This window comes from Mustela nigripes, chromosome 12 (genome assembly GCF_022355385.1).
Source record: "Mustela nigripes isolate SB6536 chromosome 12, MUSNIG.SB6536, whole genome shotgun sequence".
Taxonomy (NCBI): Eukaryota; Metazoa; Chordata; class Mammalia; order Carnivora; family Mustelidae; genus Mustela; species Mustela nigripes.
This window is the reverse complement of record NC_081568.1, coordinates 48,952,141-48,977,189: the sequence shown is the minus strand read 5'-3', so window position 1 is coordinate 48,977,189 and position 25,049 is coordinate 48,952,141. Positions and strand designations below refer to the sequence as shown.

Sequence of the window (25,049 nt, the reverse complement as noted above, 5' to 3'; positions counted from 1 at the left end):
TCTCCCCTTGGGATCCCCAAGATAGTGCCACAACTTGGTACCACTCCACCTTCCACTGTGGGGAGAGAGAAGAGAATTTGCTTCGTCCGCAAAGAATCCCCTCCGTCATCATATTTCTCTCTTTCTTCCTTCCTTCCTTGCCTCTCAAACAGACCTGCAGGGGTTTGAGTCAAGGCAGATCCTCTCCCAATAGTGCATTTTAATATCAGAAAAGGAAAGAAGGTCAGCCGGGTGGTGAGAAACCTTTGCCCTTATACAGGTTTGGCCTCCTCAGCCCGCCCTTGTGGCATCCTTGGGATTTTGGCAGACTTATGGGTATCATATTTTCACATGGATGAACTGTACTCTACAACTTCTTCTGTGTACCAGGAACCCAAAAGTGCTGACATTGAAAATACAGGTTTTTGTTTGTTTGTTTGTTTGTTTGTTTTTCTAGCTGTTTTGGCTCCCCTGTTTTCAAGAGAGATCTGTTTTTCATGGTTGTGACCATGGGACTCTTGTTTACCTCTCCATGGAAGAGGCTCATGGGGTAGTGATGGTGTTTCTGAAACAGCCCCTGGCAGCATGAGAGGTCTGGGTAGCAACAGCTGCTTTCTGGTTAAACATTTTCAATTTGAGAGAATACTTGTACTCCTGGAAAGTCTTCCTTGGTTGTATCTGGGCGGTAGCTTTGGTCGTGAAGGCAGGCAGTTCTATGTTGTCGAGGCGAAGATGATGGAACAGTCTATGGAAAGGACTTCTCCAAAAAGGCCCTTTGATTTGTGAGGCATTTCCCTCTCTACCTTCCAGTCAGTATGTGTGGGAGCAACTTGAACTTCACACAGAAAGGACCCCACAGTTGTTTCCACATAGCTGTTTCCTGTGCAGGGGCAGAGCAAGCCTCCGTGTCCTGAATATCTTTAGGAAAGATTATCTGCCACATAACCATCTGTGGGCATAAGTCAGAGAAACTTTTGGGGAGCCTTAAGACTGCAAATGGGGGTTTTATGTCTGGGTTTAGGTGTGCCTTGATGCTTTGCTTTTCCAGCCTAGACATTAGTACAGCAGCTGAAACATCCAAACGTGATTTTTTCAGAATTTGTGTGGGGGAGGTAAAAACTCAACCTGCTCACCCTAGATCTACTGCAATGCTTTGCATAATATTTAATGATGTACAAGCTGTTGCCTAATGGTCGGTTTTATGGTGTGCGCCCTTCAGTTCTGACTAGCCGGAGTCCTCCATGATTTAAGCTGCTACCTCCCTCCTTTATGTGTCTTGGCCTTGGGTAAAGCGGCTCTAGTCATTATTGTCTCTCCTTGGTTTCTTCTTTTTCCTTTTTGTAGGTCATTCAATGAAACCTATAGTTCTTGTCGGTCACATAGGTCTTTGCTTCTTTTCTTAACCTTAACATTCCAAGAGAAAAGAATCCTTTTTGTATCTGAAAACCTGAACATTCTTAGTGCTTGGTAGTGAGCAGTTGCCAGAAATAAATAATGATCCCTTTTTCTATGCTGGGTACAATTTAAACATTTCACATATGTTATTTCATTCTCAATGACTCTCTAAAGTGGGTTCTGTTATTTTCCCCATTTTACAGATGCAAAATTTGAGACTCAGAGAAGTTAAGTAATTTATCTAAAGTCATATAATTAATTGAACAATAAAGCTAGGATTATGATGAATGCCACACAGTGGTGCTGGAGAGAAGTATTGTTATCCCGATGTTTTAATAAGGCCACTGAGATTCAGGGAACTGCAGAAATTTATTCAGGCTTATCTTATCTCCAACCCAAGTTCTTGCTCAGCATTCTCTATTGCCATTTTTATTGTAGAAAGTTCTCATTTCTACCCCCTTGGAGGTCCTGGATTCTGTTTAACTGAACAGATTAACTGAAAACTCAACATTCAGAACTGGGTTCTGAATTCTGTTTCATGTGCTAGGTATACAGAGATGATTTTTACTTGTTGTTATTTTATATCTTCATATAGCTGGAGTAGGTTCTGTTGGCTAATCAATGAATTTTCCTTTTGGGGGAGCCTAGAGGTAACTTTGATACCCAGTATTGTGCTAGTCAAATGGAAGGATACTCAATATACCGACCATCAGTTGGTAACATGTGATACAAGTAAACCATTGAATAAACAGTTTTGTTCTACAAATGTGTGTGTTTGGTTCAGTTAATATTCAATGATGGGCTAATGTCCTACATTAGCCTGATTGATGAACCTAGACACAACTTTTAATAGGATGTCACTTTGAGTTTTATGACTGTCACTTCCCTAATGGAGGTAGTAGACTGAAAGCTCAATAATAGCTCATATGTTGAGCCCTTATTGGCTTGGCTTTTGGAAACCTAACATTCTCTTAAAACAAAATCATATGACTAGAAGCCAAGACATGTGGACTGTAGTTCTAGCTATCATAACTATTATAATTGTGGCTATTATCATGTCTCCTGATCTCTCAATTTTCTTATATGCAGGGTGAAAAAGTTATACCAAGTGGCAGTTCAGGTCACTTGTAAAGTCTTGTAATTCGTGGAAAAAACCCTTATACTGTAAGAAGTCCTTTGACCAATATAGGGTATGAGTTTAGTTTTGACTGTAGATAAATATTTTAGTTTTGTTGAGTCTTAGTTTTCTTGCCTTTTAAATAGGTTGATAATTCCTGGCATGCCTAATTTATAGGACTTCTGTGGAGCATTTGGTGAGTCCCTCGAGATAGAAGTGCTTTGAATCCTATAACACACCGTATGAACAGAAGATATTATTCATATTGAAAGTTAACAAGAAAGGTGTTGGGTTTCTTGCCCTACCCCTTCCATCCCCGAAAAAAGACTGGAGTTTGGTTCTGGTTGGGCTGTTTCCTGGAGTTTCTGGAACTCCTTGGAACTCCACAGGGTCAATAGGGGCTTTGTCCTGCCTCCAGTCTGTTTCCCACGGTCGGGAGAAGGCTGCCACACTCTTTCTCCTGACAACACTTTATCAAACACACCCGCCACACAAAATGTGGTAATTCATGAGACAAAAGTGAGGTTTTGAGTTACAATAACCTCTGCTTTGTTGAAAACCCCCTCGGAATCTGAGATCCTCTCCATAGGTCAGCAGACATGTGTGGGTCCTCCGTTTAAAAATGCCTTAAAAACAGCCCGATAAATCATCCCCCAAATGTGTGTGCCACGTCTAACTCTGTCTCTCAGTGGGGATATTTTTAACTCCTACTTCTAACTCCTCTTGGTTCCTTTAAGGAAGTGTGATCCGAAAGGGTCAGGCATTTGGCATCTACTTAGGGGAAACTTTGAAAGAATTCCTGACGCTCCCCCTGGGGTAAGGCTGGCTCTCCCCAAAAGAACGGGCCCTTCAGAGCGTCTTTGCCACATAAGGGCTTGTGTGAGGCCCCAGGCGCCCGTTGATGCCGTCTCTTCCCTGTGACAGATGGTCAGGACTTCAATTTCAGCAAGCAATCCACTGTTGAGAGGGCGGGCGGGAGCTTCTGCCAGCATGCCAAGTGACAGGGCAGCTTAGGGTAACAGGGATCTGGGGTGTGCCCAGCATAGCTTTTGTGCTAACGATGGGCTGGTGACAGGCGCCGCGCCCCTGCTCATCGTTAAGGCAGAAGATCCCCTGCTCCCTTGATTCTGTTTCTCTCTGGCAGAGCTAGTGTCCTGTTTGCTTGTCTTTCAAAATCCATTTTGGCACCAGATGGCTCCCCTCATGGTGGCTAGCAGTTGTCTGACTTGAAGATGCCAGAGGGTGTGCTGACAGCTCCTTCTAACACAGCCTGTATCTGGCTGTCGGGTCTGGGCTCAAATGTCTTCAGCACACCCCTGCGGCCGTATTATTGACCCTGAGGAACTGGGGGTGGGGGGCCCTGGAGGGAGGATGTCCATGATGTCTCCCTCCACAGTATTTATGCTACTGGTAGGGAATCATAATGCCAAAATTATTCTTATCTCTATGGTTTCACTTATACACACACTTATTAGTATAAATGCCATTGTAGTACCATGACTCTCAATGGTACCATTAGTACTAATATCAGTACAGCACTACTTCTATTATTACTAAAACTACTGTAGCCTAGTGGTTAAGGTCACAGGCTCTGACCAAATTTGGATTCTAGGCTTGGAGTTCCTAAGCTTTGGGCAAATTATTTAAGTTCTCTGAACCTCAGTTTCTTCATCCGTAAAACAGGATTAATACCAGAGGTTACTTGGGGGGTTAGCTAGGGAAAATGTGTTTGAAGTTCCTAGAGCTGTGCTGAGCACAGGTTAAGTATGTCATACATGGGAGCTGATGTTATTGCTGCCATAGTCACCATGCTTACCAATGCCTGGCAGTCTCACAGCTCATGCCTTCAATCACCTGATAAGGTAGAGCCGGTCACTGTAAGTTTACAGAGAAGGGGTACAGAGAACTTCAGTTACTTATCCAAAATCACACAAGTTCAGCTATTTATCCAAAATCACGCAAGTCAAAGTTGGGATATGAACCCCATTCTGGGTATTTCTAAAGGCTGTGGGTTACGGATTCTCACTGTTACTTTAGTGACAAAGAGTCCTCTCTTGAGGGTTGGTGTGGCTTTTAAAAATGCCCTTCCAACTGGCTTTACTTGAAAGCCAGTTTTCACATTTCAGATGTCTTTGGCTTTAACCCTAGGAAGATGGCAGACCCATTATCCTTGGATTTCACCACCTTAGCTTCTGAAAGCCGTTTTTGATCACAGGGCCACCCAGCATTGGCCTTCTGAGAGCTCAGAGGAAAGGACAATACAGAGGCACTCGGGGTTGTGACTCCTCCTCAAACCTTTTCCCTTCCCAAGTCTGCCCTATTGAAAGGGGACATGAGTCAGGATCAGCTGATGGCCCCAGGGAAGGACAGAGCGGATTCCATTTTACAAATTTGGGCTTCAGTGGTGTCCCATGAGTCATTTCTCTTCTACGGAATGTTGGTGAACTTTGGCCTCTGTGGAGAGAACCTGAAAGTAAGGTCAAATGATTATTCAGAGGCCAGCCTTTGTTGATAGGCAGTTGAATGATGTTGAAAAAGAGTCATTTTAGGTAAACGTTTACATTATATATATTTTTAAAGATTTTATTTATGGGGGAGAGAGAGAGAGAGATGAGCAGGGGCAGAGAGAGGGAGGGACAAGTAGACTTCCTGCTGAGCAGGGAGCCTGACGTGGGGTTCCATCAGGGACCAGGGAGGAGAGAGATTCTTCTGGGACCACGCTCAGTTCAGTATTCAGAAATCGGTTAAACTCAGTGCAACTTTGTACTGTGTTCTCATTTCTGAAGACCCCTGTGTTAGTTGCTTAATAGACTTTGTGCTCAGAGCTAAATTCAGACTGAGGCATCATGGCGTAATAGTTTTTCACAGATTATGTGTATTGAGGTGGGAATTTTATACTCCAGAGCAGGCTTGAATGGGAGAAAGGTGAAGAAAAGAAAATCCCTACAAGAATTTAACTGCCCAGTATTTTAATGCATTCTAATATTTTTGGAAAATACGTGGGCCTGATAGCCATAGGCCTAAAAGAAAAAGGGGATGGAGAACTCAGGGTGGGTTTTATTTTTATTTTATTTCTTAACATTTTATTTATTTGAAAGAGAGAGAGAGGAAGAGAGAGCATGAGTAGAGAGAGAGGTAGACAGAGAGGGAGAAGGTGACTTCCCACCAGAGCAGGGAGCTTGACATGGGGCTTGACCCCAAGACCCTGGGACTATGACCTTGGATAAAGGCAGCTGCTTAGCTGACTGAGCCACTCAGGCACCCCTTAGGGTGGTTTTTAAAATGCTTCTTTCCCCAAACATGGGTCAGTGGAGAACGAGTAGATTGCCAGCATGAATGTCCTAATAGGACCTTTGATACCTGCTGTCTTTCTGTGACAGACTTTAAAAATTACAACATAAGAAATAATTCAGGGAGTGCCTGGGTGGCTCAGTCAGTTAAGCATCCATCTTTTGGTTTCAACTCCAGTCATGATCTCAGGGTCCTGAGAGTAAGTCCCATGCGAGGCTCCTTGCTCAGCCAGGAGTCTGCTTGAGTTTCTCTCTCCCTTTTCCCCTCCCCGCAATGTGTGTGTTCATGTGCCCGCATGCTCTCTCTCCCTTACACACAAAATAAGTACATAAATCTTTATAAAAAGAAATAACTCAGAAACCTATAAGGTGGCCATCTAATTTATCACCCACGATGGGGCACTTTTCAGAGTTAAAGTGGACACTATTAATACGTCCCCTAATATAGCCGGTATAAACCAGGTTCGTTCCTGGCAAATTTTTTTTTTTTTTTTTTTTGATCACTCTAGCAAGTAAAACACATGGATCTCACTTTAGAACAAATTCAGGTACCAAGGTGGCAACAAAGTTCTTATTCAGTCACGAATAGCTTTTGTCTACAGTAGGCAATATAAGAAAAACATGCAGGAAATATTTGAGAAGTCAAAGGACTTCAGTCAGTATGTGAATCTTATCTACTTCTTGTGGGTACTACTAATTAAGGTATTTTATTTGGAGGTGCTAAAATAAAAAGTGTTTACCATCTCCTTATATTCATCTAACATGCATTTTGCTGGTTCATCATTTGTGAATTTATGGGGCTTAAATTACATGTCGTTGGAACCATGAGTAATTCTCAGGCAATTATACCCAATTGGAAACTACCTTAAATTATGGTGAAGACCTTCCCTCTGAGTAAAAATACTTCCTTGGGGGCTTAATTCTTTTGTGAGATCTGTTGGCAGCACTGAGAATGTTTCCTTCATAGAGAAAGTCCAGCTTAGATGCAAAACAAGGGCTAAAGCTTCAAATAAAATATTGGGTCTAACACCTTTCTAAACATTTCAGAAGATACGTGGAGAACAGAATGTATAACCTAGATGTGACTTACTACTTTTTTTTCCCCTTCTGTGTCAGGATGGAAAAGCTAACCGTGATGATTTGTTTCTTTACAGGTTCTTCTTGAAATTTTTCCTCAAATGTAACCAAAATTGCCTAAAGAATGCAGGAAACCCACGTGACATGCGGAGATTCCAGGTGGGTTTGTCTTGTCTTTCTTAAATCTTGATAATGGCACGAATATCAACAGAGGGTACAAAAAGTCTTAGGCAGAGGAAGATACAGAGTCTAGTTATTTCCCCAGAGGTGAGGAGCAGGTGAGACTCCTGGTCCCCCCGGTCTCTGCACTCTAGGAGTTGTTTTTATTAGGGGAGCATCAGAACCAAACCACCTGCGGTCATTGATTGAGACAGTGATGTCCTCTGGGCCCAGTTTGGCTTCCTGAATGGACTCACAGACTTAAACCACTGCAGGTTAAGTAAAGTACATAGAAATGATGTACTTTCTAGAATTACATCCTCTTCTTCCTTCCTTTCTCTCTGTTGCCCTCTCCCAATTTTGGAAGTTGTCACAGTAATTGTCTATTAAAAACAGACCCCCTGATGCAGCAGGGCACATCTAGAGTGTAATATGGGTGACCCTCAGTTCTGTGTCAGCAATGTCCTTGGATAGACCGTGTGAAAGTTCTCAAGCACCAGTCAGATCAGCCACCATTCAAAGCATGAGGGGTGTGTTTGCCTCATATAATTACACATTTAGTGACAGAAGAAGATGTGAAAGCAAAGTGTTAATTTTGAAAGCACAAAATGGTAGTTAGGTTTTAGGAAAGGTTGCTAAGTTCTAGATACTGGCGCTTCTCAAAATCGAAAGTGTCAAGAACCCCCCAGGGATCTTGTTAAACTGCTAATTGAGGTCTCCGGTGGGCCTGAAACTCTCCATTTTTAACAAGCTCCCAAGCGATGCCAATGCCACAGACTGCTTTGAAGAGCAAGGTTCTAGACTTGTGTTGCTTTCCATCTAATTTTATGGGTAACTCATTTGCATGGTCAACGTTAGTTGTCGTGCAATATATCAGAGTAATGACGCGTGTATTCACCCATATGGTCTTTCAGTGAAAACAGTCTGGTGTTGAAAGTATACTCTTAGGTATAGCCAGTCAGCTTTAAGTGTAGATTGAAATGTATGGTCTCTGAGAGGATCTAGAAAAACTTCCCCCTCTGATGGGGGAAAGGTTATGGGATGATTCTGAACACTGATTTTCAGACGTCAAGATCTCTTTGTCTCCTAGACGATACTTTTTTAAGACGTGAGACTTATTGATCTCACAAAAGAACAAATTCAGTAGAAAGAAGACATTTTCTCCCAAGAACCTGTACCACTTTTGTAAAATCATCTTGGCCTCACCACCTATTGTCTTGACAGAGATGGGTACAGAGAATCCCTGAATCTAGTTTCCTGGAAAATGTTTCTCCTGGCTAGTTACTGACCCCAAGTTAGAAGACTTGAGTAATCTCCTTCCCACATAGGACTTTTTTGTGTGTGTGTTGAGATGGAGTTGGCTTTGCTGCTAAACGACACATATGATGCCCCAGTGTGTTGCTCCATGTCCTGCAACATGAGGTTGGGTTTCACTATAAAATGTTTTGCAGCTTGTTTTGGTCTTGGGATGAGCCATAGCTTGGTCCCTTGACCAAGCTTGGGTTAGGAACAAGGCATATCCAGGCACGAACCAATTCATGTCTAATAAACATGTCCAGTAGACACATGTCATGCCTTATGAATATCAGGATCCACTTTGCTCTGCTTCTCAGGGCAACAGACTTAGAGGTGCACTTTGGTGACATTGGGAATCTAAGAGTATTTTTGTAAGACTTCTGGGGCCTTATTTTTCCCTCAATGGACCTGTTAGTGAAATGTCTGAAAGCCTTAAATTATAGAGATGTAGCTCTCATAGGAGATGAAAAACCACCTCAGTCTATTATTTTTGAGTATCTAGAAAGCTTTATTTTTGCAGATAGTTGTTCTTCATTTAGTAGAAAGGCTACTGAGATGAGGGGTGGCATGAATTGAATTTCTGGAGAGCATCAGTTTCCTCAGCTCTAAAATGGAATAAAAATTATGATTCTTCTTATTTCACAATATATAAATGACAGCATTTGTATGCATAACTAATTTGCAAATAATAAATAGAATTGTTAGCTTTTGGGGAAAGTACTTGTAATACACAAAAACTGGGTCAGTACAGGGTTTCACAATCGAGGCACAAGTGCCATTTTAGACTAGACAATCCTTTGTTGTATGTGGGAGGGCGGATTTGTCCTACACACTGTAGTATGTTTAATAGTTCATCACTGGCCTGTACCCGTAGAGGCCAGGAGAGAAATTACCTCAGCCCTTAGCCTAATCATGACAACCCAAAATGTCTCCAGACATTTGTAATGTTTTCTGGTTGGGGTGGGGATGCAAACTTACCCCTACTTGAGCGTCATTGGTCTAGTCTTATACCTAATGGTTTCTGACAGACTCTTCCTGGTGACAGTGCTATAGTCCCAAAGAGTGCTCTTTTTTTATTAAGCATGAGAACTGCCTGACCCAAGGTCCATATGTCCTTCAAATACATGTGTTCTTCCTTGTGAGTCTCCAACCATCCTAAAGTAGGTAGACTTCTCTAAATAGGGGCAGCAACCTTGGCCACTACAGAGCTAATTTTTGAGTTGAAGAAGAGCTCTGTCCATCAGCAAGGACAAATTCCTTACTGGATCTCAGATTTAAGCAGATTTGTCCCCATCACCCCGTCATCACTTTCTGGGAGAGGATAGAGGGAGCCTATGGCAGAAAGAACATTAACTCAGGGTTTTTTGTTTTTTTGTGTGTGTGTTTTTTTTTTGGTACACATTTAATTAATTATAATTTTTCCACAATTAGCACATGGTTTTATGCATGTAGGCATGTGGATGTTTATGCAGTTGAGGAATGAGTTAAAACAGCACCTCAAATATCCTTACCAAACCTTTCTTTGTTTTCCCAGTGGTGTTTTTTCATTAATATTATGGTCCTGTATGTTTCTCTGCATCATCTCATGCTGGTAGCCATCCCATCCTTCTTGAGCCCATCTTTTCCTTGGATTCCACAACAACATTCACTCATTCTCAGCCTCCTTAAAGGGATGCTATTTGTTTTCTCTCCTGTATATATTGAAATTCCCTAAGTTTTCTTTTGAGATCCAGATCTTTTCCCACTTTGTAGGAATCTCTTAACTATCTCCTTCATTCTCAGCATATTAACCACTGTTTGGACACTCAGAACTCCTGAGTCAGGTTCCCTGAGACCTGACATCCAAATCCAGACCTAGCTCTCCAGCTGCCAGTTGGAAACTTCCAGGAACTTCAACTCACTGAACCCCAAAGTCCATTGTCATCACCTTTCTTTTCTTTTTTTGTGCTTCCATCAGAATTTGCCTTCTCTTTCCGTGTTCCCTATCTTGGTCTATTTCCATTTATGTTAGGGCTGGGGAGATGACTGTTTATATCTGTGTCTACATTCAATGTGTTCCACATAGGTGTATATATGTGCCCATACATGTGCCTTGACATACATCTGTGGACATTGGCCATGATGGTGATAATGATGAAGCCAATATTTATTAGGTACTTATTATGTGAGAGATATCATGCTAAGTATTTTATATGAATTATCATTTTATCTTCACAATGTCCCTGTTAGGAGTGTACAAATATTATATTTATAAAATGTAACTTTACACATGATAAACTGAGGCTTAGAGGAATTAAGCAATTTGCTCAAAGTCACACATCTACTAGGTAGTGAAGAGGCAATGATTCAACCCAACCATCTGGCTCAGATGTTACCTAATGTGGAACACTAAAACAGCTGACCAGAATCTGTAGGGGGACACTTATTGCCGAGAAAATAAGGAGGTCTCTCAACATCTGAGAGTCAGAGTGGCTCTCCATGAATATGTGCTAGAACCTCAGGAAAGCCATGGAGAGGTGTTTGCCCTATAACAAGCCTGAAGCTACTATCTGCCTGAGGACTATTGGAATGCCACCAAAGTTCGTCAGGCAGAATGGAGTTGCATGGAAGTAAAAGAACATGAGCATTGTTTCTGAGCAGAGCTACAGTGTTGGCCATTTTTTTGCTTGTATGAACCTTAGATAAAGAAGCTGTTAACTCAGAAGATGGCTCTAGGTTTACTTAACCTATGGAGGCCTGGGTCCCTTCTCCAGAGCAAGAAAGACCCATCATATAGATGAAGCATGAGTAAAGTGACCTCTGATATCTCAGAGAACTCTAGAAGAAACCATATGGAAGTTCCCAAATTTTAGGACTTGCCCAAGAAGGGGGAAATTAGGCTCCCCTGCAGCTCCCCTGGCTGAAAGCAATGTGTCGTAGAGACACTGGTTGAAGGTTACCTGTGAAGAAGACACACAATTTCCATCATTCCTCTCATAGTACCCCAGTAAGAAGTAGGTTTTCTGTTGTGACCGCCTTTAAGGAGGAATAAGAAAGTGTCTTTTTGGCATCAGAAAACTCTGGTCTATCCTTGACATCTCAATGTGGCTTTTCTCAGTTATATTGAAAACCTAAGACCTAGAAACATGACATCTGATCGAAAACGTGCTCTCCTGACTATTAAGTGAGCTCTCTCCAACACGCGTGGCTGCCGTTTTTCTCTCATCTCATTTTGTATGCTCACCAGGCCACCCCGAACTTCATACAGCCACGCCAGAGCGTGTCTCCTCTGAACAGCAATCAGGGGCCTGTGTAGGTGACTGAGGAGGACATAAGAAAGGTTGTTGATCTCTTGACATGTAAAGACATTCTGTCAAGCAAACTCAGCCTCACAGCGGCTGAGCTTCTGCTGTGTAAACAGAGACTACTTAATTACACAGGTCATGTCAATTAGTGTGACCTTAGCGTTTTCAAGAAATTAATCACTTTCCGCAGAGCTCGGCTGTGTCCATACTTTAAGGCATTATGGAATAAACCTTGTAGAAAATCTGGTATAGTCTTTTTTTTTTTTCCCCCTCCTTCTTCTTAACTTATGATGGATGTTTTCTTTTGAAATCCCCAGGCTGTGGCTAGGGTAACAAACTTGCTTAAAGACAACAGTAGATACAAGCTTCATTCAGTCCTGGTGGGTTTGAGGAAGTGAGGAGGAAGAAGGAGAGGGGGGGTAAGCTGGGATGGAAGCAGCTCATGACAGGGAGAAATTCACTGTGACTAAATGAGCCTGTTTCTTCATCTTGACACTAAAAAGATGCTAATGTCGAAGGACTGTATTAAAACCATGTCTTGGGTCTGGCTTTTAACTGACAGGAGCTAGACAATTCCAGGTGAAGATTTAAATCCTTATCAATAGCTTTCCTTGTTGGGGCTGGCAGAATGAGGATGGCGAGGGAGGGAACATGCATCGGGTACAAGCTGTCATCACGCCAGATGACTGTGGACTGTGAAGTAAGGTATACATTTCCAAATTCATCTTATCTCTTCAACAAATATTTGTCCGTAGGCTACAAATCTATATTCATGTATAAATGTTAGATGCATGACTGTGGATGAGTGTAAAATTAAGATATACTCCTTCATTCATGTGCGCATGCACTCAGTAGAATTTATTGACATGGCAAGTGGTAAACACATTGCCAGGAACAATAAAGACAGGGTGTTTGTCCTAATGAAGCTCCTATTCTAGTTGAGGTCTATTTGTTAGGATAATACTAGCTGCTATAATACATAGAACAAAGAATCTAATGGCTCCCACACCACAGGTCATTTCTTGTACACATCAAGGTACAAGGCAGGTGTTCTTGGTGGGTGAACAGGTCTCATACATAAAGTGACTTGGGGACCGGGACTCCTTTTGTTTTGTGTCTCTGCCATCCCCTAGAGCCTTGTTGTCTGTCCATCCAACTGAAGGGCAAAGACTATATAGAGGGGACTCATGAACTTCTTAAAAACCCGCTCTTAGAAGTGACCCTTGTCAAACATGTCCATATTCTATGGGCTAGTAGTGTGTCCCCTGGCCATGTATAACCACAGAGCAACCTGCAAATGTCTATTTGTACGGCCCACACGGGACAGAACACGGATGTGCGGGTAAGAGATGCCACCAGCTGCTACGATGTGTACAGATGAGTAATTACAAATCATCAAAACTTTTCATTATTACTATAAAGAATATTAATAATATAAGAGAGAACACATGTGGGATGGGGGTAGGAGCCTAATTTAAAGTGGGTGACCAGGGAAAACTTTTGAGGAGGTGATATTTAAGCTCTGAGCCAAAGGGTACGAATAAACCATCCTGAGAAGCGCCCGCAGAGTCTTCTGAGCGGAGAGAAACTGCCAGCTCCAAATTCATGCTTATCTCGCGTTTATTGGAGGAGACAAACAATCTTCCTTCACTTTCTAGTCACTTGGAGTGGGGAAAGGAAATACGAGGAGAAACCACCAGGTTACCATCCCAAATCCCCACCAAAGATGTGTTCTTTTAAAAATGATGGCCCAGGAAGTGACAGTAAAAGGCAACTCTCTGCTCTTGTTTTTGGTGAATTCTATAAATTTTGGAGAATCCTTGTTATTTATTCAAAAGCCTACAGAGGCTCTGAATCAATATATTATAAGAGATCATCAGACAATTCTTAAAATACATGTCCTACCTCTGCAGTTTCAGTCTGCTTTTAAAAGCACTTAAATAAAGAAAGAAATATTTGTATCCTTTTTATTTCTCTCCACTGTCCCTTACCACCCCCCACTCCCGTTACATTGTTTTGACAAACAGCACATCTTGCAATTAAATTCTTTACCAACAGAATGCTAGGGACCCAAGCTGCAATCACTCTCTTCATACAGAATAATTTCAAGATGCAGCAGGCTGATTAATTATACTGAAAGCAGCTCTAATGATAGTTTCAGAATACAGGATTAATTCGCATAACATGGTAAATACAAATGGTGGATTTTCAACCTGATATATTAAACCATTATGGCTTGTTGGGCAAATATGTGTCTTGGCATGAGCCTTATGCTGGGCTTTGGCAGAAAATATGCATCACTGAGAAGGAATCCTTATGAACGCGATTTGATGACTGGTGGCTCTGCATTTCGAGGAAATAAATTTCTACATTAAGTACAGTCGCTATTGAAGAAATGTAAAATACGTGAAAGGATAGATGTTTAAAAGTGTTTGGTGTAGATCAGGGTTGCCAGTGGATATTGCTTCTGGGGATGCCTCTACTTAGTGAGACTTACCAACAAAAGATATTCTTTCACTTTTTAAGTTATAACTTCCTGAGCTTTTATTACATATGAGACACCGTACAAAGTGTTTTGCATGGATAATCTTATTTTTCCACTGCTCATTCCCTTGTTTACTTTCCTCCAAACAAGTGCATTGGCCTCTCTTAATTTCTTTCATTTCTCTTCCTCGGATACACCAAACTCATTTCTGCTTCAGGATCTTTGCACTTGCTATTCTGGCTTCGGAAACTCTTCTGCGGCTTCATTGAATAACCGGCTACTTCTTTTACTTAGATTTCAGCTAAAAACATCACCTCCTCAGAGATGCCTGCCTTAATCACCGAGTCAAACATAGCTCCCACCTAGGTATCACTCCATCCCCATCTTATTCTCTTCTTGGAACTTTTCACATTCAGAAATTTGCTTTCATTGCTTAATCACTGTCTGAAAACCCCTTTTTGCCTCTGATAAGTGCTCAGTTCTTGGTGGACAAACAATTTATCTGTCTTGTTCATTGCTGCCTCTCCTTAGAATAATGCCGGGACTATAATAGGCTCACAACTCTTTCCTCTGATCTATTGACTTATCTAAGGCTACAAACTGGTAAGTGATGTAGTTGGAGTTCAAACTCAGGACTCTCTGACCCTAGAATCTGAGCTGTTGACTAATATGCTTTTTTTTCCTCCCAGTTTTCTCATCCATGTGTGATGGTCTCATTGGTAGAGAGCAGACATGGCAATTCTGTATGTTTTGGCTCGCTGCTACTTAAAATAGCCAGTGGGAACACATACACGGAGAGTACCCATTAAATACCAGTGACACCATCTAGAGTCATCAAAGGTTTCCTGATCCACAGAGGGAGGACCAAGGTTCAGGTCACTGATGAGCTTTTATGTTGAGCATGTGTCACAGTTCAGGAAACAGAAGCTGAGTTTAGTTTCCAAAGATCTGAATGAGTTTAGCATACATATCTGAGCATTGAGAAGTGTCCGCTTTTGTCTTACTGTTAAGAAAAGAGATCTTTTTGCCTTGAGCCTTACAGAGTGGATTTAATTCCGTCACTCTCTCCCTTTCTCTCCAAGTTCCATTCTGTTACATCCTGTAGGTTCATGCGTCCTCCATAATTTTTAATGACTTATTTGGGATCTTTCAACCAGATAGAAACTAGCAATCAGGCAGTTTTCAGAGACTATCTCATTCCGTATCAGTCAAGGATATTTTAAAGGACAAAGTTAATGAAGACCTGACTCCTAACTGCGGCAGACATTTTTATGTATATAATACTTAGAGTGTAGTCAGTCATATACATCCCAGCTCTATGTCCTGGGAGACACCAGCAGAGTCAGGGGAGAACAGACTTCAGCCACAACTTGTAGCATTTGTGTGGAGAGGCCAGAGGCCGCGGTGGGTGAGAACTGGACCTAGAGTCTGAAAGTTTCCCTCCAGGCTTACCTCTGCTCTTAATTTGTCCTATGACCTTGAGGATGCTTTTAAATCTCTTGGGCCTCAGTTTTCCAAGCCTCAAAGAGAGGTGTTAGACCCATTTGCAGTGTCATGACTACTGAGGACTTCTTTTTATCATTTTCTTTTCTGAATCCCATGTGATGACGTATTTTTTGATCCTGATGTCGTTTATTTATTTATTTATTTTTAAAGATTTTATTTATTTATTTAACAGACAGAGATCACAAGTAGGCAGAGAGGCAGGCAGAGAGAGAAGAGGAAGCAGGGTCTCGTGAAGCAGAGAGCCTGATGCGGGCTCCATCCCAGGACCCTGGGATCATGACCTGAGCAGAAGGCAGAGGCTTTAACCCACTGAGCCACCCAGGCGCCCCCCGGTTGACGGTTATTAAGAATCACACACTGTTTTAAAAATTCAGAGTCATGTGAATCCATCAGTTCAGGGCTTCTCACAGACAGGAGTTAACCAGTGTTTCCAGGTAGAGGATCTCATCCTATAGCGACAAAGGAAACTGACTGCTTTAGAATGCAGCCTTCCTAAGGACAAATTTAGGGTTCCCACTCTGCTGTGTTGTTCCTATTACTACATTTGAAAACTCTTAGTTGGAAGCTACTAGGTTGGCTGATTTCTTAGGCTTTTGACTGTAATGTTCAAGGAGTCTGTAAAGAATGGCTCAGCAGACAGGGTAGAGAATATGGTAGAACACCCCTGTGTAGGGGGGAGGGCAGAAATTTGATGACATAAAGACTTTATTTTGTAAAGCAGTTTTAGGTTTACAGAAAAATGAGGAGGAAGTATAAACGAGTTCTCATAGAAACCCTCAATCCTTTCCCCCATTTTCCCTATTATTAATATGTTGCATGCGTTTGATATACTTATTAGAGTAATGTGCCATATTGATACAGTTTTGATAACACAGTATAAAGTTTATAGTTTATACTAGGATTCATTTGTATGTTTTGTATTCTGTGGGTTTGGACAAATGCATGGTGTTATGTCCTCACCATTACAGTATCGGATAGAATGGCTTCCCTGCCCCTGTGCCTCACCTGTTTTTCCCTCCCTCCCCCTGGCAAACTCCTGGCAAATCTTTTTACTACCTCCATAGTTTTACCTTTTCCAGAATGTTGCACAGTGGGAATCATACGGCTTATAGCCTTTCCAGATTGGCTTCTTTCATTCAGCACTATGCATTTAAAACTGCATGTCTTTTCATGGTTTGATAACTCATTTCTTTTTATTGCTGTATAATATTCCTTTCTGTGGATTATCAGTTTGTATGTCCCTTCACCTATGGAAGGGCATCTTAATTAATGAGACCTTTTATGTAGTTAAACTTTTTATTGATATAATTGTAGATTCATATGTAGTTGTATGAAATAATACTGAGTGACCCTGTGCACCGTTTGCCCAGTACCCCAATAGTAATGGATTGCAAAACTATAGTACAATGTTACATAGTATTATACAATAATCATGCTGGATTTGAACATTGATAAATCTTCCACCTTATTCAAATTCCTCTAGTTTTGCTTATAGTCATTTACATAGGTATATGTTTTTAGTTTTGTAAGGTTTTATCATGCGTAGGTCTATGTATCTATCACCACAGTGACAATATCGGGCATCGCCATCATCACAGGGATCCTTCCTGTCATTTTTTCGTAGTAGCCATATCCACATTCCCTCTGTCCCGAACCCTTGGCAAGTGCTAATCCATTCTCTATTCCCCCAATTTTTAAATTTCAGGAATGTCAAGTAAATGGAATTACTCCGTGTATGACTTTTCCATGACTTCCATAACAAAGCATCACAGACTGAGTGGCTTAAAAATGGAAATATATTTTCTCACAGGCTTGGAGGCTGGAAATCCAAGATCAAGGCATCAGTAGAGTTGGTTTCCTCTGAGGCCTCTCTGCTTGGCTTATAGATAGCCACCTTCTTGCTGTGTCCTCACATGGTCTTTCATCTTCACGCATACACTCTGGTGTTTCTCTGCTTGGCCAAATTTCTTCTTCTTAGGACATGGATCAGATTGGATTAGGGCCCACTCTAAGAGCCTTATTTTAATCTAATCATGTCTTTAAAGGCCCTGTCTCCAAAGACAGGCCCATCGTGAGGTACTAGGGATGAGGTATTTAACATGTAAATTTGGTGGGGAAGAGGGTAGGGAATAAGCCCATACATGCAAGATGTAATATTTTGGTACTGGCTTTTTTCACTCAGCATAATTCTCTTGAAATTCATCCAGGTGTATCAATAGTTTGTTTCTTTTTATTGCTGACTATTATTCCATGGAATGTCACTCACTGCCTTTCTATTTCGTGTACTCCAAGCCAGTGCATTTAATGCCTTATATTAGGGGTCCTGAATTAATGCGGACATAGAATACGTTAAACCCAGAGGTGAGAAAGTCATGTAACAGACCAACTTTAGCACCAGTTTCCTTACACTGAGTTACCATATATTAGCTTTGAAGACCAAGTTTATAATTTTATATCCATTCAAAATTAAGTTGTTAAAGTAGTTATTTCTTGGAGGGAGATACTTACTACTAAAATATTCTAAATCTAAACATTGCAATCATTTTTGTGGTCTAATCTTCTTCTTAATTCCAGATTTGTTATAGAAATGTTTAAAAATACAGATTTTATTTTCTTATTTTTTATTTTTTATTTCTTTTAAAGGTTTTATTTATTTATTTGACAGACAGAGATCACAAGTAGGCAGAGAGGCAGGCAGAGAGACAGAGGGGGAAGCGGGCTCCTCACCGAGCAGAGAGCCCGATATGGGGCTCGATCCCAGGACCCTGGGATCATGACCCAAGTTGAAGGCAGAGGCTTTAACCCACTGAGCCACCCAGGTACCCCTAAAACTACAGATTTTAACTCTTTCGGTTGCTTTTGTCATAACCCCTTCTTCTACATGAGCTGCTACTTTTGTTAATGGGATTTTGCACTCATGACTGAATTTAGCTGCTTTTGTCTTTTTGAGAATATGCTCATGAGACAGAGATTATGGGTCATGAATCTTAGATAATTTAGATATTGGGGACATACAAGGTCTCTTGCCTGATATGAAGAAAAGAGGGACAGCTTGAAGAATGGTAGCAGGAAATACTAACCAATAACAAAACTCTCAGAGAGTCCTTCATTCATATGAAATATTGGGAAAACAAGACTGTATTGATAAGATGTCTAATTTGTAGATTTTTTTCAAAAAATCTGTCACTGAGTTCTAGAAAGGAAAATTATATAAACCAGTGAAATTTACAATTTACATGAGGCCTAAATTACATAGTGACATATGGTGAGCACAAAAGTCTTTAGAATTATGCAATCTCTTTGTTAGACTGATAAAGCAGTGAACATATTAGGGATAATTTTTGTATCCTTTTATTTAAAATAACAGTTTATACAGGGTCCTCTTTATGGCTTCAGATGATTAGCCCAATACATTAACTTGAACCTTTTGGTCAGTATCACCAACAAAGTAACAGCTATACTACTACTGCTACTAACATTTGTTGAGTGCTCAGTTTGAGCCAGGAACCCTGCTGGCCACTTTCAGTAATGTAAGCCTCACACAACCAGGCACTGTTGTTAGTATTTCCACTTGAGAGGCAGGAGCTCGGTGGCTAAAGGTCAAGTTAACCTGGTCAAAGTCAAATCAGCTAGGAAAGCTTGGGTGTCAAGAATCATCAATTTTGTGTTGAATTGTTTCTAATCCTAAATAGGTAGAGGGGTAAAATTGTAAAAAAAAAAAAAAAAAAAAACCAACCTTTAGGGATAGCTAGGTCTAGGATAAAACAGAACATTCTGAATTACTGAGATGAGGCAAGAAACTGAAAATGTTAGTGTACAATCTCCAAAGTTCATGGATACCTGCAGACTTCTCTTCTGTGTTTTTGTTTGTTTGTTTGTTTTTTTAATCCTCTCATGCTGAATGCCCTCACTTGGAGGGCTGGACCTAGATAGAAGGTATCATGGAACACACTGCATGTTCATCGACATACCTATGGACTGCTATATTAGAAAGCTATGTCTTAAATAGAATAATTCTATAAAAAATATAGTCATCAAAAATACTTGTATATAACCTTAAACATGTCCACTTACACTAATACCTATTTCAGGAGATATCATTTGGACATCCTCCTGAATCACTTTGAGCCATTTATTTCCAAACCATTCTACAGCAGCACTGTCCAGTAGAGCACTCTAGAATGAGGAAAATGTTCTGTGCTGCCCTGTCCAATATAGCAGTCTCTAGACACATGTGGCTACTAATCACTTGAAATGTGGCTATGGAGACTCAGGAACAATGGAATTTAAAACTTTACTTTAGTTAGTTTAAATTTAAATAACTACATGTGTGGTTCCTATATTGGACTGTACAATTCTTAAGAGTAAAGATTTAATTTAACAGATATCATAAAATTCTAAGTATACCTGTTCCTCATATTCCCTTCATCTCTTTCCCAGGGCAGGAGAGTGAGGAAGGGGTTAGAGAGGGAAGTGTTGAGTCCAAATGTAAAATCATTTTCCATGTTTACCTGTCCCAAATTCAAGCTGTGTTTTGTTGACAAAATTTGGGAAGGTTGAAGATTTGGCAGGCCTGTCTGTCCCCTTGCTGCATGAATGTGTCAGCACCTCATTAATCTTGTGTTAAACTGTAAAGGCCCTTTTCCTTCCCTCTATGGGCCTATTTTTAAAGGACACTTCAGTGCCCCCTTTGCATCTCACAGTTAGATTTTTAAAAAATTTACAAGTTGCTCTGTGGATTAATTTCAGCATATGTTTCATTTAAATGTATCTTGATCATTTCCAAATTGGAATGAGAGAAATTATTTGGAAGAGAGGGAAGTTAAAATGTTTAGTCATGAGTTTCTGTGAGGAACATTAGGTGTTTATTTTCTAGAAATTAAAGACACAAGGATTCTGTTTTATCTTTCTCCAATTTTAAGGGAACTTTCAATGAAATGATTCTATCACACATGTGGTCTTGGTGATCCTTTTTTTGTCAAGAAAAAAATACATAGGATGTAATTTTTTTTTTAACTTAACTGCTTTTGTGATTTTTGTTCAATGTAGGAATCAGATGACAATATCTTTAAAAAATACTGAGTATTTTAAACGTAAGCCTGTAGCATTTCATCTTACAGGTGCATGGAGAATTGCCATTGCTTTTTTTTCCTCTTAAGACAGACATCTAGAATAACAACTTTCTGCATTTCCTGACACTGGAAACAGATACCGTTTGGGATTCCTTTTATAGTTTCTTCTGCTAACGACTCCAGTGACCACTCAATTGTGGTCTCGTAGTAAATCAAAAATTCTTTGAAAGACCCAGCTTTGTTATATAATTGTCAATGTCCCACCTCCCTAACTAAAAAGAAAAGTGAGTTTCTGTTGCCTTAAATAATATGGACTCTGTATTGGTACATAATACTTTTTGAAAATAAAAGAATGGACCGTTTTCTTCTCTTCCCCCTCCTTTTAAATTAACCTACAATTGATGAGGCATACACAGAACCTTCAGGCTGTGTCAGATCTGGTTGGTCAATCATGAAGAAAGAGAAAAACCACTTTGCAAACTGCTACTTCAAATGTACTGAGTCCTTCCGTCAATGACTTGCCCTAGTTGGGATTTTGGTTTTCACAATGGTTGAGGCAAACACCCGAGTCCCAGAATGGACTCTCAGTTGTTTACTTTGTATTTTAATAAAATAGATTTAAAAAATAAAATCAGGGGAGGCTCCAGGTCTGGCTGGGAGTCATGGAAAAGACCTTGAGAGAGGACCCTTAGGAAGGACCCCATAGAAGCCTTGCCCTGCACTCATCCCTGGGAGACCCCAGGGTGGGATGACCAAGTGTGTAGTTTCCAGAGTTCCCCGACTTCTGCATCCAGGTCTGAAAGACTGTAGAGGCTCCATTTAAAAAGCAGGGTCTCAGGTCTATGTAAGAGAGGGCAAGGAAGAAAACAAACAAAAACTAATAACTAGATCAAGTCAAATGGGATCAGATCAAATGAAATCAACCCCACGATAGAACTGGGAGCAGAGCTTCACAGGCTGGAGTTCTATACCATCTTTGTGGCCGCAAGAAAGGAACTCCGCCATGTTTTGGCCTAATGGGTTTAGATCAAAGATGTCGACGGTAGAACTTTTCAGTATGGCTGACGTTGGTGGGGGGTGGGAGGCTACTGAGGAGGGCCCTTTGCCAAGGCAGGGCTGACAGTTTGCAAGCACAGGGCAAGGCCCAGCATCTTGCCCTCTGCCCAACTCAGGGGACGAAACTGAGGCGTTGCACAAGACTCGAAGTCGGAGAAAAGGCTTCCTCAGAAACTGGGGCCTCAGTATGTGCCAATCCTTGTAAAGCGTTTCACCTCTTCAGAGGCTAATGCCTCTCAAAACCAAGAACAATTAAAGCGAGAGTCTTTCCAAGCAACTGGGGAATTGAGCAAAATAAATCAGAAATCCTCAGCTTTGGCTCTGGAGGCTTGCCTCATTATGAGAGCAGATCTATTAGCCCTCTTGCCTTTGTCTTTCATTTCTCAAGTGAGGTGATTCTAATTAAATTAATCTGCATGTCAATCTATCGGTGATCAATCAAAGAGCCTGAGGTCTCCCCTCTGCTGCAGGGTGCTTGCGGCTGACAGGGGCTGATAATGGAGGAAGAAATAAACTGTCGAGGAAAGTTAATTAGTCAACATAATAGGTGGATTAAACGGGAGCTGGCTGATTGCTGTTTCCCGTGTCAAAGCACGAGGTGGGAGCTGAGGCTGCAATTACAGACAATTATTATATTTGGTTGTAAGAGGTCGCATGAATAAACATATCTCTGTGGGTTTCAGTTTTAATCCTCTCCCCCATTTAATATAAGGAGAAGTGTAGGTCATTTCTTCTCATTGTTTTAGTCAGAGTTCTCTGAGAAAACACCTCTGCCCGTGTCCCTTCTGGCAAACTAGGCTCAGAGTGGGTTTATGAGATGGCCAGTGTATCTGAATTATACCGAGCCACCCCATTTCTTCTTCTTCTTCTTCTTTTTTTTTTTTTTTTTTTTGTTTTGTTGTTGTTATTGTTGTTGTTTGTCTGTGAAACAGAGCTAAGACCCTTAATCAGCAGGGATCTTTTGGGGAGGGAGTGGTCTGGTTAGTAGTGGTGATGGTGGTGAGGCCAGGGGGAGGGAAGTTTGGTCTGATTCATTGAGGTAATATGGGAAGAGAAAAGTACAAGAAACCCCAAAAAGGCACCCGGGAGAGAAAGCTGCCTCCTAGCTCTCACTGAAACCTCTTTTTTTCATTTCTCTGTCCTCTTAACCCTGACACAGTGGGGGGTGGGGGGGTGAGAGGGGTGGGGGAAGGGGGTGGGAGGAGGAAATATTTTAAAGATTCAAAAGATTTTTATTTGCATGATCAACTGTGATATCTGTTTCAGTGTCTAAACTGAAGGGTAATTTAGGTGAAACACAACCACTGTTGTGTAAAAAAATATGCTAATAAAGATCCTCTTGTTAAAATTATGGTTAACAGTGTACCTTCTGCTGTATAACTATAAACTGTGCAATTTTACTTAAAACTGCATCAAAAGCGTTCCATGCCAAAGACCCACTCATCAATAGCTCCTCTTGTTAGACTTGTACAGCATAAGCACCAGTTATTATGTGAAATAGCTGTGCAATTTTCTTCAGCTCCCAGCTGTTATTTATTTAACTTGAGTTTATTACCCTCCATGCTTTTATATTAAAATGTTCATTCATTTCTCTCTTCTGTCTCCAGGTCGTGGTGTCTACGACAGTCAATGTGGATGGCCATGTCCTGGCAGTCTCTGATAATATGTTTGTCCATAATAACTCTAAGCATGGGCGGAGGGCTCGGAGGCTTGACCCCTCGGAAGGTACGCCCTCTTATCTGGAACATGGTAGGCAAATCATTTTCATTGGTTGGCATTGCTACTTTAACTGTGAATCTATTTGGTTTCTTTCTTCCAACTCCACCACATTTCCTACTGTTTCCGATTTCCAATGTTCGGTTGAAACGATGCTGAAAGCAAATATTTAAAGACAGGAAGATACCTTTGAGGCCCACCCTTTCTTGTTGCACATCTCTCTATCCTGGAAATGGTTGATGCTTCTTTCCTTCTGGTTGAGAGAGGGAGGGAGACCTGGACCACTTTACTTCAAACTGCAGCTTGACTGAAAAATAAAGGAGGGACAGAGCAGGGTAACAAATATTGTGGTACATTTTGAGTTTACAGCTGACTTGGTTGTATAATGAACTCTATCCTCTTTACAATGCCACTGGTGTATTTCTGTAACTTCATATTGAACTTCATTTGGAGATAAAGTCCAACGTCTAGGTCAGAGGCATTTGTTAAGATGAAGCCCAAACTAAATATCTCTCCTGTACCTTGTGCATGATGTTCCCCTCATCACCATGTGATAGAGCCTGCTCACTATGGGTGGGTTTTGTTGGGGGAGATTTCACATTTGTCTTGAATTTTTGGCTGATTAGTGGTATCTTTGAGAGGACTGGAGGAAACCGGATAAAAATTTGAATCAAGGAAAGTGAATGGCACTCAAAGGAGCCACAGGCCAGATTGAATGTACATCTGAATGTTTCTGTACTACGTGTATATAAAATGTATACATCCTTCCATTTGTCCATCCATCCCTTGATTCATCCATCTGTCCATCCATCTGTCCATCCATCCATCTATTCATCTTCCATTAGTCCATCCATCCAGCCATCCATCCAAGAAACAATGATTGAGACTATACTGGATACCAGTCACCATTCTGGACTTTCTCTTATCTCCTCCAAATTAAACTCTAGACCCATTTCCCCACTTCACTTTCCAGTTTGCTACATCAGCAGGATTCTTTTAAAAACACTACTGTACAAATTACCACCCGATTGCCTGATTTTTTCCAAGGGCCATGAGCTGTCCATGACATAATTCATAAGGTAGAAAACTCCCTTCCCTGCCAGCATTCTAATTTAATAAACACACCACTATCATTATTTTTGCCTGATTTTTCTGCACTTAAGGAATAAACAAACTGTACTTTTTATTAATTAACCAGATGTAACACTCTAAGAAGGGATCCTTCACCACATCCAGTTTTACAGTCTTTTTAAAGTAAACCATCATCTTTCAAAAGCTGCTTCTTTATGGTTTCATTAGTGCTGAGATGGATGGATATTACTTTTTTGCAGGAGGCCATTTAAAACACCTGCTCGTGATTACATTCCTCGTTCCATTCCTGTACTTAAAATTATTCTGATCCTCATTTTACAGTAATGTTGCCTTTTTAATACCCTTGGAGTCACTTAAGGCATTGTATTACTAGAAGTATTTAGGGGAAAGGAGGAAGAAAAACTAGGTACATACTCAGTGAGCACAATTTGGAAAGCTGTGGTTTAAAAACTGAAGTCTTGTTTTCCACTGTGGCTTGGTTAGTTACAATGGTTACTGTCTTGTCCAAAGACAGACTTAACTGTC

The 25,049-nt window shown here is 40.9% G+C and overlaps 1 protein-coding gene across 9 annotated transcripts in view; it reads left to right on the top strand.

Moving 5' to 3' along the window:
- Positions 1-25,049, top strand: part of EBF1 (EBF transcription factor 1) — a 385,140-nt gene that overhangs the window by 236,210 nt on the left and 123,881 nt on the right. For 5 of the 9 annotated variants that reach the window (XM_059417268.1, XM_059417263.1, XM_059417266.1 and 2 more), the window contains exons 7-8: positions 6,936-7,017; positions 23,324-23,465. In XM_059417268.1, coding sequence (XP_059273251.1) covers positions 6,936-7,017; positions 23,324-23,465 — 224 coding nt within the window. The remainder of the gene's footprint in view (positions 1-6,935; positions 7,018-23,323; positions 23,466-25,049) is intronic. The other 4 variants (XM_059417271.1, XM_059417265.1, XM_059417269.1 and 1 more) reach the window with 1 other exon arrangement.